At 40.4% G+C, this 15,659-nt stretch overlaps 1 protein-coding gene across 1 annotated transcript in view; it reads left to right on the plus strand.

Annotated features, from left to right (window-relative positions):
- Positions 1-536: 536 nt before the first annotated feature.
- The window catches only part of LOC131943573 (mucin-5AC-like), a 133,034-nt gene continuing 117,911 nt past the window's right edge, over positions 537-15,659 (plus strand). The window contains exon 1 of the mRNA XM_059303776.1: positions 537-2,484. Within this exon, the coding sequence (XP_059159759.1) occupies positions 656-2,484 (1,829 nt within the window). The 5' untranslated portion in view covers positions 537-655. The remainder of the gene's footprint in view (positions 2,485-15,659) is intronic.

Here is a 15,659-nt window from a genome sequence, read left to right on the forward strand (position 1 = left end):
AACGTGGAGAAAAATTCAGTTTTTGAATTGTTCTTCTATAGATGTTATATCAATATCAAGCTACATTGGTGTTGTTAGTAAAAAGCCTCATATTTGATTTATTATTATATAGGTGTTTGCGTAAGAGTGGTCACATAGGATTCAGAATTTTATTTGCTTTTTCCTACATAAGGAGCCATATGAGTTGTTAGTCATCTTCTTCTTCGTTCTTAATTTTTAATATTTGAACATAAGTAGGTATTACGTGCCATATTTGTATGCGCCTATAAGCCGTTAACATCGATTTCAGCCTGCTTTTCTTTTTGGATTTCCTTTCATAGCCTTCTAAGAAGGGAATTTTGTTGTTTGATTTGGCGTTACCTCTCCTAGAAAAGTTGCTACAGAACCTCATCTTCCCGGGGGTTCGAACTTTACGATTTAGCAACCATGAGCTTTAGCGACTCGACCACATCGATACCTTAGTGTTTGAAGAGTTTAATGTTTGATTTGTTTTTTTCCATAGGAGTGTCCTTATGACTGGTGACTGGGAACGAGGCTATGCAAAGGGCACACTAGGAGCTCAGTCCCACAATGATGAGGAGCAACACACGCTGCGGCCCCGTGAACTGAAGTTTGTTTACACTTTCCCGCGCATGCGCTGACAACATCACGTGACATGATCAGCCGCGACATCAACAGCAAGAACAGCAGCGGCGCGGCTAACGTTTTTACCCTGTCCTTGCAATCCCCTGTGGTAAAGTATGACGGTGTGAGCATGGACCACGACGGCCCGCCCAAGGAACGAATCCACCCCACGCCAGAGAAGTTCATCGTCACCAATTCCAGCTTCATCGCCGCGCCTTCCGGAACCCCGCTGCGTGCGCTGCTCATATCCGGTCAGGGAAACGGTTCCTTCAATGTAGGAAACGGTTCCTTCAATGTCGGACTCAGTTCCAGCTTAGGTTCGAACCTCAGTCCAGCAACGCTAACATCTGGCACTACGCTTAGAACAGCCAACGGCGCGCTTCTTCTTCTGGCAGCACTACAAAGCACCCACTCTTCAACGGCTATGGGCAACAACCCCACCGGCACCAACGCAGCGGGTGTCAACAACAACAACAACAACAGCATCAACAACAACAGCATCAACAACAACAACCAGCTAAAACTGAACCCGTTTCAAAAAGTCGTTTTCACGGAACACGTCCACAAGTCTGAGACAACCAACACCGTCGACACCAGGCCGATTTCAAACACCACGCCAAGCGTCCTGGGTTCAAATCCGTCACAAGCAGAACCCACTACGTCATCGCCACATACCGGAAGTCTTTCTTCGACAAATGGCAGCAAGACCACCCCGAGCAGCTATATAAACACCACTGTCACCAGTAAATACGAGGAAGTGACAAGCAAAACCCATACGGTCGCAAAGCATCATGGTTTGCCAAAATTATCTTTTGTGCATAGCTCGAAGTACAGTAATACTACATCTAGCATTAACGGGAATTTAACATGTTCTATAAATAGTAACAATCGTCGTGATATAAGTAATGGGGTTAAAATACACATTTTCCCACGACATGGGGATTCCCCAGATGACAAGAAAAGCAGTGGATCTCAATGCAAGACAGCACTAGACCCCGCCGTGTCTGATTCTCAAACCTCGTCTTTCAACAGCGGCCTTACCCCCCGCCTGCCGAAATGTGATACCTACGAGGGGGCAGGCAAAGGACCCCGCCGTGAGAACATTAGAACCCCTGCGAATGAAATCAGTATTGTAGCCGGACTAGAAACCCAGAATGGTCTAGGCCATAAACCGCATTCAGGTGAAACCCAGACTAAAACCATGCCAAATCCGACACCAGTTTTTAATCGGGATTTCAAACTTGGGAATTCCCGAGAGTTAAATTGTGATTTTATCCAACGGGAAAATCCGAACCGTTCTTTAGTGGATAAGATGGATACGTCAGAGTGCTTATCCTGCACCACCACCGCAGCTACGCCCACCAGCATCACCATCACCACCAAGACCTCCACTCCAACTCCACATGTTGATCTCACGAAGACGGCGCGTACTTCAACTACCTCCCCCACCACCCGACCCCATCAGCACCATCAACACTTTCAACACCCCGACCCACCTCCACCTCCCCGCCACCTCAGCATTTCCGGTACCGCCGTGACGTCATCGCCGTCCACCTCGTCGCCTTCATCGTCGTTGTTCTCACCCTCCCACTTCTCGCTGTCCCGCTCCCCCCTCACCGTCTCTGTTCTTACCGAGGGGCTCGACATCCCCCTGCCATCCAGATCTTCAACCGTGGATACGCCACTACCATCCAGATCATCGAGCTTGGATACCCCCCTGCCATCTAGTTCTGCAAGTGTGGATACGCCCCTGCCGACAACCTCTGAAAATTCCATGTCCGACACTGAGATGTCGCCGCACCCTTTATCGTCCTCCACGGGAGCAGAAACAGGACGACGGCTGCGGGCTAGGAACTCCAGGTGAGAACTTTACCTGTAAACTACCTACTCCTAACCTTACCTGTAAACTACCTACTCCTAACCTTACCTGTAAACTACCTACTCCTAACCTTACCTGTAAACTACCTACTCCTAACCTTACTTGTAAACTACCTACTCCTAACCTTACCTGTAAACTACCTACTCCAACCTTACCTGTAAACTACCTACTCCTCTGTAAACTACTTACTTCTTACCTTACCTGTAAACTACCTACTCCTAACCTTACTTGTAAACTACCTACTCCTAACCTTACCTGTAAACTACCTACTCCTAACCTTACCTGTAAACTACCTACTCCTAACCTTCCTGTAAACTACCTACCCCAAATCTTACCCACACCTGTAAATCCACTACTTCTAACCGTATACCGATGCATAGTCTTATGCACGTGTAAACAATACATTTCTCTCACATACACATGTAAACAATACCTTTATGTTCCTTCAACACCTGCGAATTGTATGTTTATTCGCATTACACTTACAAGTTTTAATATTTTGCACAGCGTGATATTTGAAACAGTTTATTATCGTCACATTTAAATTGTTTATTCTGTATCCATACATTTTCTGAGACCTACTAACATGAGAATGCTTTTCAACTGACTATTCGTTATACTCATCCCTAAACTACAATCCCGTAGAGTCTGCATCTCTAAGTTATATCCTCTATCCTGTTACGTTTCTTAATTATATTCCTTAATTGATTTCTCACACACAAGATGGATACACAATTCTCTTCATAAAGAAATTGTAATAACAAATGATTACATTAATTAGTTGGTAGTTCTGTTATATTTATCTGAGGTTTTTTTTATTTTAATAATATTTTTAAAAAAATATTCACGATAAGCTTGCCAAGTTACTATCAGAATTAGGACTGAAAACTTTCGTTAATGTTTTAAAATTCATGTTAATTGGTTTTAGTTTTTGGAAAAATACATGTTATTACAGTTTTATTTCGTTTTGATTATTGTATTAAACTTTAGCATCCGTTGTTTGCCACGAATTATTTCCAAGTTTATGAAATACATTTTAGCTTCAACATATGTTATATTCACCTTGTATAATGTCAAGACAAAATTGACGTTATAACAAAAGAAAGGGAACAAACTCTACACAAAGTTGATACAAACTTCGCTAACAAACCCCAACCAAGATACGCATATCTCCCTACACCGTCACCTCTGCTACCATTTTGTAACGCAACAATCTATTACAAACGTGTTTACTTGCCATTCTCTGTCGCACAGCGAACTTCCGTTTCTTTATCCGATCCAAGTTTTTTTTATTTACCCTCCCCCTCTATATACCACTCAAACCGCCTTCACAGCGTGCAATAGGTACCTTTCTGTCAATCAATTTTATTTTATTTTTAGCAAGCGACACGCCAAGCACCGGTGTCGACATTTGCTAACCCTATCTCGACGCTACATTATAAATTAAAAACTTAAGGGGTAGAGGAGGGGGGGAGGGGAGGTAGACTGGGAGGGGGCTGAATGTGCCAACTTTTGAAAAAGTTTTTCACTGCTAAAAATTCATGTTACGGAAAAAAATTTTTAAACAAATGGCCGACGTCGTCAATGAATGCCGTGGAAGTGGTTTTATTTTTACTACATTCGATAAACGTTTCTGGGGTCAATCGGTGCGTGACGATTTGGTAACTATTTTAATTTTAGGACATCGTTCACCGTCAATATTGAACCTCCTGCAAACACATGGATCTCACAAAATTCCATTTTTTATGTAGCAACACACACACACACACACATACACACACACACACCCACGCACACCCACACCAACACACACACACACAAACACAAACACATACGCGCACTCATTTATATATATATATCTATCTATCTATATATATATATATATATATATTTATATATATATATATATACAAATAATTCCATTCAGTAATTATTCATTTCAAATTACCACTTGTCGAAGACAGAAGAGATTTCTTTACCCGTGGTTCAGCCGCCAATCAAAATGATTTCCTACCGAGTTTGCGCATGACAATCATTGCCACAAAAACATTTCCTTCACCACTCGTTTCACTACTTCCGTAACCCCCCCCCCCCCCCCCAACCCAACCGTCCCACTTCTCAACTTCCGGTATATCGAGATCCTCTTGAATCCTGCATAATTATGCAACTGCTATAATTTATTCGCGTAACATTAGCATTGTGCCATGTATTAATGACATATTATTATAAAAGGTAATGTCATGTAGTAGGCTTATGTACGCTTTGAATTTTATTCCTAAATATACTCAAGCCTCAATCGGTTTGCAATGTATGATTCGTATATACCTAAATATATATATATATATATATATATATATATATATATATATATATATATATATATATATATATATATATATATAATGTGTTGGCCTATATGTAGAAATGGGGGTATAGTGTGGAAGATATAGGGGGACTACATTATATAACACAATTTAAATGTAACGCAAATCGCCAGAGAAACGCAGGCTGTATCAGCTTATGTAACCAGCCGTGAATATTTTCTTATGGAAACATTTTCTTCCCCCCCCCCCCCCCGAGCAGCTGATCTGCCTCGTGAGATTGACAGCTACATAATTAAATTGGAGATTTCAGGAAGAGCCAGATTTTTTAAACCCTTGTTGCGGCCATCTTGGTGTGCATTCACGTTTGTTTAGTGCCTGTTGGTGCGAAGTTGAAAAGTTAAAAACAAACAAACTGCATGGATGTCAAGATGTCAGCTTACAAATAACATTGGTGCTGTTATTTTTGTTAGGTTACTTACTGCTTTTTTGGCGTTTATAAATCCATTATATATATATATATATATATATATATATATATATATATATATATATATATATATATATATATATATATATATATATATATATATAAAATATATTATATATATATATATATATATATATATAAAATATATATTTTATATATATATATATATATATATATATATATATATATATATATATATATATATATATATATATATATATATGTATGTATGTATATATATATGCACAACTATAATATACAGTACAGCCCTTAAGCGATATGGCTACGAAATATGATTTACCTTTGATATCTTCTCAATCGATGTTTGGGAGTTGCTATACAAACGTATTGTTTGACATTCCTTTGGACCATATCCACAAAGGTCAAGAGAGGGGTCATGGCGCATGGGCAGACCATGATCTCCGCATCTAATGTCCTGGTACCTGGTCCTAGGGTTCAACGACTTAGGGCTACGTCCATTGACTCCAGTGGATGAATTGAACCATATTTCAAAAATAATCTGTGACTTTATTTTAAACACATCTCATGATAAGGTACATGTTTAGGAGCTAACTCCCCGTGGAGTAGATAAAGTAGAGTAGACCAGGTCTCATGGATTGATTTTGTAAATGCTACAAGAAGTTTTGACGGTGAAGATGCTAGAACATTGTGATATCCTGGCTTGTTATAACTCGGATCTGAACTCCACTACTCGGCCACGCCGCCTCCATTTAAATATAGCTCTGACTCTAACTAGCCGTCTATATCCAGGAAAGGATTGACTCTTTAGCCGTCTATTGTTGCAGGTGATTACATCATTTCAACTGTCCATACATGTAGCAGTCTTATATAATTAATTATCTATCTGGACTTTAGCCATCTATAGTCATAGATGCTTTACTCTCTTGGCCGTGTAAAGTGCATTGATTTTCTCTGGCCGTCAATACCCAAAGTTTAACTCTCTACAGCCGTCCGTTTCAATAATTATTCTCTCTACTCTACAGCCGTCCATCTCATAAAATAAATCCTGAATACGAAACAAAACAATCGAACAAGGGCCGCAACCTTGACAGTCTGAGTACACAAAAAAACGGCCATTAATTAAAAACGAACTTTTCCAACAGCTATCCATCTCTTAATGAGAATCTAATAGCGTGACGTAATTGCAATTTATTTCTTCAATTCACGTAACCAGGCAACAAGGACGGCCTATATTTTGGGTTTTAAAGAAACTTTTTTTTGGAGTACGGCAGTTTTTACAAAGGTCGGACACAAAACGCTAGTCTGACAAACAAAACGCCAGCCTAACAAAAAGAAAACGCCAGTCCAACAGTAAAAACTAAAACCCGATTAAAAAAAAACACCGTCAAACTTATTGAATCAAACATCTCCTTGAGAAATCCCAACGTAAACCCCACCCAAAAGAAACCCCGCCTTGTTTATTTATTGTGTGACATCTGTCACTGTCCTGACACCCTACCCCACATCCGACACCCTCAAGTGGCCAGGTGCCGCCCGGGCTTCAAACCCCCGGGATTGTTTACAACGTGCTCAGTAGATACCACCCCCCGCCCGCCCGCCGTGGATTCGATGACGCACTCCAACTGTTACACGTTACCTACCTGGATATGGGCCATCTTGTAGTTGGGGGGCTCCTGCAGCACGGGCCATCTGGAGCCACACTCCACATCTTGGCCAATTTACGATCTGCGACTCATTATCCGGGCTCTCGATTGCCGTATTATACACTCCAACTCTCCCCTGTGAAGTTGGCTGTGGAAGATTACGAGTTCGCTCCCATCTTTTATTTTTTATTCCGAAAGGGGGACAACTCGCATCTTGTAGTGAAGGTTATTTCCCCTTGTATGTTGTCCTGTTGCTGATTGTTTATCGTACGGTGTGTTCCCAGTGATGGGAACCGGTTAGCAACCGTTAGTTTATTTCTCATTCTTTGTTGGCAACAGTCGACCGACATGTGGCCTACAACATGTGGGGGGGGGGGGGGGGGGGGGAGGTAGGTATGGGAGGAGATACACCAAGGGGGGTCCTTAACATAGCGCAGCGATGGAGGTGCAGGAAGTGCACATGTCACATGTTTAGGAAACTTCATTGTTGTAAATAGAGAATCGCACACGAAGTCATCGTTATATAGGCTATATATATATATATATATATATATATATATATATATATATATATATATATATATATATATATATATATATATATATATATATATGCAAACATACACAAAATGTCGCATAGACTTGATATGTCGTATGTTACTGTATATGTCAAATGCAACATATGTTATTCATGCCCCACTAATGAATATTCCCACCTTGATGCCGCCTGCTGTGAATGTCTCTGTTGTAGAACACCACCGCCCATCTAAATAAAAACACATCATCGCAAAAGTCTTAGAAATGAGCTCAAATCGAATACACACAAAGGCGATTACCATTGGTCATGCTAATTTCTTCATGGTGTGCATATTCTTCCTTGCTTCTCTGTATTGCCTACATCCATGTAATGATATTTCAGTATTGCTTAAATTAATGTAATGACACTCCAATATTGCTTACACCAATGTAATGACAGTTGCGTAATGCTTACACCAATATAATGACACTTCGGTATTGCTTACACCAATGTAATGACACTTCATTATTGCTTACACCAATGTAATGACACCTCCATAATTCTTACATCAATGTAATGACACTTCAGTAAAGCTTACATCCATGTAATGACACTTCAGTAATTCTTACATCAATGTAATGACACATCTGTGTTGCTTACATCAATGTAATGACTTCTCCGTAATTCTTACATCAATGTACTGACATCTCTGTATTGCTTACATCAATGTAATGACACCTCTGTGTTGCTTACATCCTGTTTACTGCGCTTGTCTGACTTATGCAAAACTGACCTTGTACGTTGACTTACAAGCCGGCCGAAAAGGTCAAGGTGACATAATGACAACTTCCTCTTCACTTGAGACAAAAAACTGACATGACATGTAGAAACCTTATGTCAAATGATATGTAGAGACCTTATGTCATATGACATGTAGAAAATTGATGTCACATGGCATGTAGAAACGTGTCCCCCTTTTTATCAATTCAACGTGTTGAGCTCCAGTCATATCCCTACCATTGAGCTTAGTGCGAGGGGTGAGTGTTTGTGTGTGTGGGAGGGGGGGGGTGTGAGGTGAGTGAGGGAGGGTACGGGGTGAGTGGGGGGGGGGGGATAATGAATGGCTTGACTAGTACAGGAGTATTGGCACTTGATGAAAGTAGTTTCTCAACTTGAAACGAAATTCTTTTTCCGTTTCCTTTACGCTAAAAAAACGGAATAATTGATTTAAAAACACAAAGACGCTTGGTGAAATACCTTTTCGTTCTTTTATCTACCATTTAATCCCCATTAACTTTGTCGCTGAGTCGCTTCCCTTTATACTCCAATTACGTCCATTAGCCGTAAACCTTATTTTTGTTTCCTATTTGAACTTCTTTTTTTTTGTTTTAGCTCTCTAAAATCCGTAACCCCCTCCCCCCCCCCCCCACCCTTTAAAAAAAACCACTCTCCTGGGTGTTACTACTTACTTGAAAAGTTCAAAGGTCATGTTTAGTCTTTATTTGAGATCTGCTGCATTATAGTTAATCCACGCGAAATCGTTCGCCTCTCATTATTTTAAAATATTGTATTACACTTATTAAAAATAAATAAAAACACCACAGGAATAAGCGATGAAACCATGAGTTAACATACAGGTAGACCCCATCTGATATATCTAAAGTTCGTCCAAGTTAGATCCGATCTCTGTTCTCGTCAAATTTTTTAAGATTTCATAAACGCAAAATCCAACCCCTAAGCATTAATCTAAATCAAGGTCTGATCCACAGCCTTAAAAATAATTAATCTTCCACTAATTAGGCAACGAAAGGGTCTAATTTTTATGAAAACCACAGATTCACAAGTTCGGGTTTAAAAGATCACATTACATTACAGCTGAACAAAGTAGGATTACGTTCATAAATCTACAGATCTACGGATAAGTCTACAGAAATCTCAAATCATTGGGTTTTTTTCTTTCTAATAAAATACGTGAAGCAATAGTTTTGATGGGGCAATTCAGTTATATTGGGTGACTGGCATTAGCGTGGGAAGAAATAATAATTGATAAAATTCGATGCTAAATTTTTGTTTCTTGGAGTCATATTTACCCTAACATATTGAAAAGGTAAATCTACATTTTATAGGAGAGAATATTTTTTATTCGGGTGTGGGTGTTGTGATGGTCAGTGTGATGGAGTGTTTGGGTGGGTCAAATAATGGAGGGGTCAACTAACTAATGGATCAACTAATGGGTGGGTCAATTAGTGAGGATATAACAGAGATAGATGTCACAGAAACAATGAGTGAAAATGAAAATAAAGAGAAAGAAATAGAAACAAAAGGAACCAAGTAAAAATCAATGTACTAATACAGAGAAGTGCTGCCCATATATATATATATATATATATATATATATATATATATATATATATATATATATATATATATATATATCACACTTCAAAGAAAACAGGAAAATGTGTCATTCTATTGAGAGGAAAAAAAGATAGAAACGAGAATCTATATTTAATCATTAGCCAGAACGCGTGGCTATAAGCAGACAGTGACCGAAGATTTGAGCTAAAATGTTCTCGAAAAATACAGCCACTATGTTTAAAAGAAAAAAAAATAACTTAATAGCGCCAACAAGAGTAACAAGCCGAACCATTATTGTCGCAATAGATTAAATCTTAAAAAACTTTAAGTAAAAAAAAATTAGTTTTTTTTAGTAGCAGCAAGGGAATGCAACTCCTATCTGTAAATTTTGACGAATTATCTCCCGTAATAAGCCGGGATTTGTTTACAAGCGAAGCCGCGTCACCGTCCCGGCTCACGTAAATTCAGCTCAATGCGGCTCTTAACACCCGGCCCTGTTGACGTAAACACATTAAGAGCCGCAGACAGCGTGGCTTCGGCCGGCCCCGCTCTTCCAATGGAACATGCACGAAAGTAATTTAATAAGCTGCGCCAGATGCAAGAGGGGACGATTTTTCTTCAATTGCTTTTGTGCTAAAGGGGAAGGAACTCGAGGGTTAAAAACTTCTGGTTGAGTGCTGGGAGATGTTTGTGAGACGATGAGTTCTGACTGCTAGGCTGGTGATTTCTTTTCTTGACTTCTCTGTTGTTATATATATATATATATATATATATATTTATATATATATATATATATATATATATATATATATATATATATATATATATATATATATATATATATATGTATATATATATATATATATATATATATATATATATATATATATATTGGCTCATAATGCACTAATCATACACCTATGATCATTATGTTATATTAATATCACCATGGCTGTATAAAGTTCTAATACAACTATTGAACAAAAGACTTCTTGTACATAGTGAAACAAATCACTTGGGGGAAAAACGGATCAAATTGTCATTGAATTGTACAATCAATGTGTTCTCATAAAGTGGGTTTTGAATGTTTTCTTTAAGAAATGTATTTGCATAAAGTGAATTCTAAATATTTATTTGAAAGAAAGTGGTATCTCAAAGTTCTCCTCAGGAATGTTCATGAAAAATTCTTTTCAAAGTCACCACGACGCTCGTGTTTTTTTACTTTTACCTTGAGACACACATCACACTGTTAAATTCGATTATTTGAATATCTCCTTGATCTACCATCTTAATCCCCCCCCCTTACATCCTACTTCACTAACTCCCCCCCCCATTCCCCCACCCCCTTTAACCCGTCACTTCATAGACCACACACATCGAGGCTAGGCTATTCTATGCAGCATCAGAGAGATCGACTTCTAAAAAGTATCGCACTGACAATTTTTTTTTCCCCGATATTGGGGCAACAGGTTGCTCTACTACACGCCAACATGTATCTATTCCGTTAGACGGGCCGTCACTTATCTGTTGTTTTTTTTTTCAACTGTGTCCGTGTTTAAATATTTTAAAGAATGATCTGCGATAGGCTTGCTACTGACTTGTAAATAAAAGTTGTGTTTGAGTTTAGATGTGTGTAGAGTATACTCGCAAGGTGAAGTAGTGGACAGTTGAAGTAGTGGCAAGGTGAAGTAGTGGCAAGGTGAAGTAGTGGCAACGTGAAGTAGTGGCAAGGTGAAGTAGTGGACAGTTGAAGTAGTGGCAAGGTGTAGTAGTGGCAAGGTGAAGTAGTGGCAACGTGAAGTAGTGGACAGTTGAAGTAGTGGCAAGGTGTAGTAGTGGCAAGGTGAAGTAGTGGCAAGGTGAAGTAGTGGCAAGGTGAAGTAGTGACAAGGTAAAGTAGTGGCAAGGTGAAGTAGTGGACAGGTGAAGTAGTGGACAGTTGAAGTAGTGGACAGTTAAAGTAGTGGCAAGGTGAAGTAGTGGACAGTTGAAGTAGTGGCAAGGTGAAGTAGTGGACAGTTAAAGTAGTGGCAAGGTGAAGTAGTGGACAGTTAAAGTAGTGGCAAGGTGAAGTAGTGGACAGTTGAAGTAGTGGCAAGTTGAAGTAGTGGCAAGGTGAAGTAGTGGACAGTTAAAGTAGTGGCAAGGTGAAGTAGTGGTAAGGTGAAGTAGTGGCAAGGTGAAGTAGTGGCAAAGTGAAGTAGTGGCAAGGTGAAGTAGTGGCAAGGTGAAGTAGTGGACAGTTAAAGTAGTGGCAAGGTGAAGTAGTGGACAGTTGAAGTAGTGGACAGTTAAAGTAGTGGCAAGGTGAAGTAGTGGCAAGGTGAAGTAGTGGCAAGGTGAAGTAGTGGCAAGGTGAAGTAGTGGACAGTTGAAGTAGTGGCAAGGTGTAGTAGTGGCAAGGTGAAGTAGTGGCAACGTGAAGTAGTGGCAAGGTGAAGTAGTGGCAAGGTGAAGTAGTGTCAAGGTGAAGTAATGGCAAGGTGAAATAGTGGCAAGGTGAAGTAGTGGACAGGTGAAGTAGTGGCAAGGTGAAGTAGTGGCAAGGTGAAGTAGTGGCAAGGTGAAGTAGTGGCAAGGTGAAGTAGTGGCAACGTGAAGTAGTGGCAAGGTGAAGTAGTGGTAAGGTGAAGTAGTGGCAAGGTGAAGTAGTGGCAAGGTGAAGTAGTGGACAGTTAAAGTAGTGGCAAGGTGAAGTAGTGGACAGTTGAAGTAGTGGACAGTTAAAGTAGTGGCAAGGTGAAGTAGTGGCAAGGTGAAGTAGTGGCAAGGTGAAGTAGTGGACAGTTGAAGTAGTGGCAAGGTGTAGTAGTGGCAAGGTGAAGTAGTGGCAACGTGAAGTAGTGGCAAGGTGAAGTAGTGGCAAGGTGAAGTAGTGTCAAGGTGAAGTAATGGCAAGGTGAAATAGTGGCAAGGTGAAGTAGTGGACAGGTGAAGTAGTGGCAAGGTGAAGTAGTGGCAAGGTGAAGTAGTGGCAAGGTGAAGTAGTGGCAAGGTGAAGTAGTGGCAACGTGAAGTAGTGGCAAGGTGAAGTAGTGGACAGGTGAAGTAGTGGCAAGGTGAAGTAGTGGCAAGGTGAAGTAGTGGCAAGGTGAAGTAGTGGCAAGGTGAAGTAGTGGCAAGGTGAAGTAGTGGCAAGGTGAAGTAGTGGCAAGGTGAAGTAGTGGCAAGGTGAAGTAGTGGCAAGGTGAAGTAGTGGCAAGGTGAAGTAGTGGCAAGGTGAAGTAGTGGCAAGGTGAAGTAGTGGCAAGGTGAAGTAGTGGCAAGGTGAAGTAGTGGCAAGGTGAAGTAGTGGCAACGTGAAGTAGTGGCAAGGTGAAGTAGTGGCAAGGTGAAGTAGTGGCAAGGTGAAGTAGTGGCAAGGTGAAGTAGTGGCAAGGTGAAGTAGTGGCAAGGTGAAGTAATGGCAAGGTGAAATAGTGGCAAGGTGAAGTAGTGGCAAGGTGAAGTAGTGGACAGTTGAAGTAGTGGCAAGGTGAAGTAGTGGCAAGGTGAAGGAGTGGACAGTTGAAGTAGTGGCAAGGTGAAGTAGTGGCAAGGTGAAGTAATGGCAAGGTGAAATAGTGGCAAGGTGAAGTAGTGGCAAGGTGAAGGAGTGGACAGTTGAAGTAGTGGCAAGGTGAAGTAGTGGCAAGGTGAAGTAATGGCAAGGTGAAATAGTGGCAAGGTGAAGTAGTGGCAAGGTGAAGGAGTGGACAGTTGAAGTAGTGGCAAGGTGAAGTAGTGGCAAGGTGAAGGAGTGGACAGTTGAAGTAGTGGCAAGGTGAAGTAGTGGCAAGGTGAAGTAGTGGCAAGGTGAAGTAGTGGCAAGGTGAAGTAGTGGACAGTTGAAGTAGTGGCAAGGTGTAGTAGTGGCAAGGTGAAGTAGTGGCAAGGTGAAGTTATGGCAAGGTGAAGTAGTGGCAAGGTGAAGTAGTGGCAAGGTAAAGTAGTGGCAAGGTGAAGTAGTGGCAAGGTGAAGTAGTGGCAAGGTGAAGTAGTGGCAAGGTGAAGTAGTGGCAAGGTGAAGTAGTGGCAAGGTAAAGTAGTGGCAAGGTGAAGTAGTGGCAAGGTGAAGTAGTGACAAGTTTAAATCGTGGCAAGTTGTAGTAGTAACAATAATACCAAACATCCAACTGAAATATCTCTATAAAAACAAACTTTTGTTTTCAAACGGGCACTCCTAATAAATATATAAAAATTACACCAATCCCTGCAGACTTAGTGGGTTTGGGAACTTGACAGCGAAGACAGATCTATAAGACACATCGAAGACAGTTCTATAAGACATAGCGAAGACACATCTATAAGACACAGCGAAGACAGATCTATAAGACACAGCGAAGACAGATCTATAAGACACAGCGAAGAAAGATCTATAGGACATAGCAAAGACACAGCTATAACACACAGCGAAGACAAAGCTATAAGACACAACGGAGATAGATAAGACACGTAGAATTAAAAAGAAGCTGGTCATTTAGGAACATGATGCACCTTTTCAACAAGCGTCGAACCCAAGAGTTGAGGGTAGGGGACCTAAGAGTTGAGGGTAGGGAACCTAAGAGTTGAGGGTACGGGACCCAAGAGTTGAGGGTAGGGGACCCAAGAGTTGAGGGTAGGGGACCCAAGAGTTGAGGGTACGGGACCCAAGAATTGAGGGTAGGGGACCCAACAGTTGAGGGTACGGGACCCAAGTGTTGAGGGTACGGGACCCAAGAGTTGAGGGTAGGGGACCCAAGTGTTGAGGGTACGGGACCCAAGTGTTGAGGGTAGGGGACCCAAGAGTTGAGGGTAGGGGACCCAAGAGTTGAGGGTAGGGGACCCAAGTGTTGAGGGTACGGGACCCAAGAGTTGAGGGTTCTGGACCCAAGTGTTGAGGGTAGGGGACCCAAGTGTTGAGGGTACGGGACCCAAGAGTTGAGGGTAGGGGACCCAAGAGTTGAGGGTAGGGGACCCAAGAGTTGAGGGTACGGGACCCAAGAGTTGAGGGTACGGGACCCAACAGTTGAGGGTACTTAATGACTGCTTTTTTTTAGTGCATCATCAATGTCCGTTAATCGAGGGAAAAGATAATACAAGGAAATCGCGATAATATTTGCGTTCAAAGGCGTTAATTGTTTTTTTTTTTTTTTTTTTTTTAATACTTTTATTTGCAATAAAAAAGTTACATGTTTAACAGTAACAAGAAATAAATATCTATTTTTTTTTTTTTAAATACTTTTATTTGCAATTAAAACAAGTACATCAACATCAAATTTTTTAACATAATTTTGAACACCAAATGAAAACGAAAGGTTTTGAAGGCGTTAAAAATAGCAGTTCAATTGAACTCGAAATAAGAAGTCTCTACCAATAAAAATTAAAAAGGAGATTCCCATGTTTTGAATTGTATTATTTAATACAGCTAATGGGTTTCTATTTGATCTAGTTTCAAATATTAGCTACACGGTGATGATGTTGTTGAAGCCGACAAAAATCATAAAAAACATTTCATATTTGTGTTTTATTACATTAGTTCCGATAGGGAATCATAAATGTGTTAGTTTTTAATTTTATTTAAATTTTTGTCTGCATTATGGTGAACACAATTATCGGTTATTTCCCCTTATTCTTTAGGTTTGTATCTTTTTTTATAAATGGGAAGTAACTAACACTACTTTTTAAAAAAAATCAATTAAAATAATTATGTCTATTATTAAACGCTACAATAAGTCCTGTTATAGTGTAAAGTTATAGCTGTTTTCGCTATGTGGGCGTCATTTGTACCACATATGGATTTATGCGTACACCGTGTGGGCCCTCAATGGACCACATTTTCACTTGTGGACCGTTGTAGAGTGTGTGGTGACAATAGGTGGCCCGC

This window comes from Physella acuta, unplaced genomic scaffold (assembly GCF_028476545.2).
Source record: "Physella acuta isolate Inbredline_101_S28 unplaced genomic scaffold, ASM2847654v3 ptg000462l, whole genome shotgun sequence".
In the NCBI taxonomy this organism is placed as follows: Eukaryota; Metazoa; Mollusca; class Gastropoda; family Physidae; genus Physella; species Physella acuta.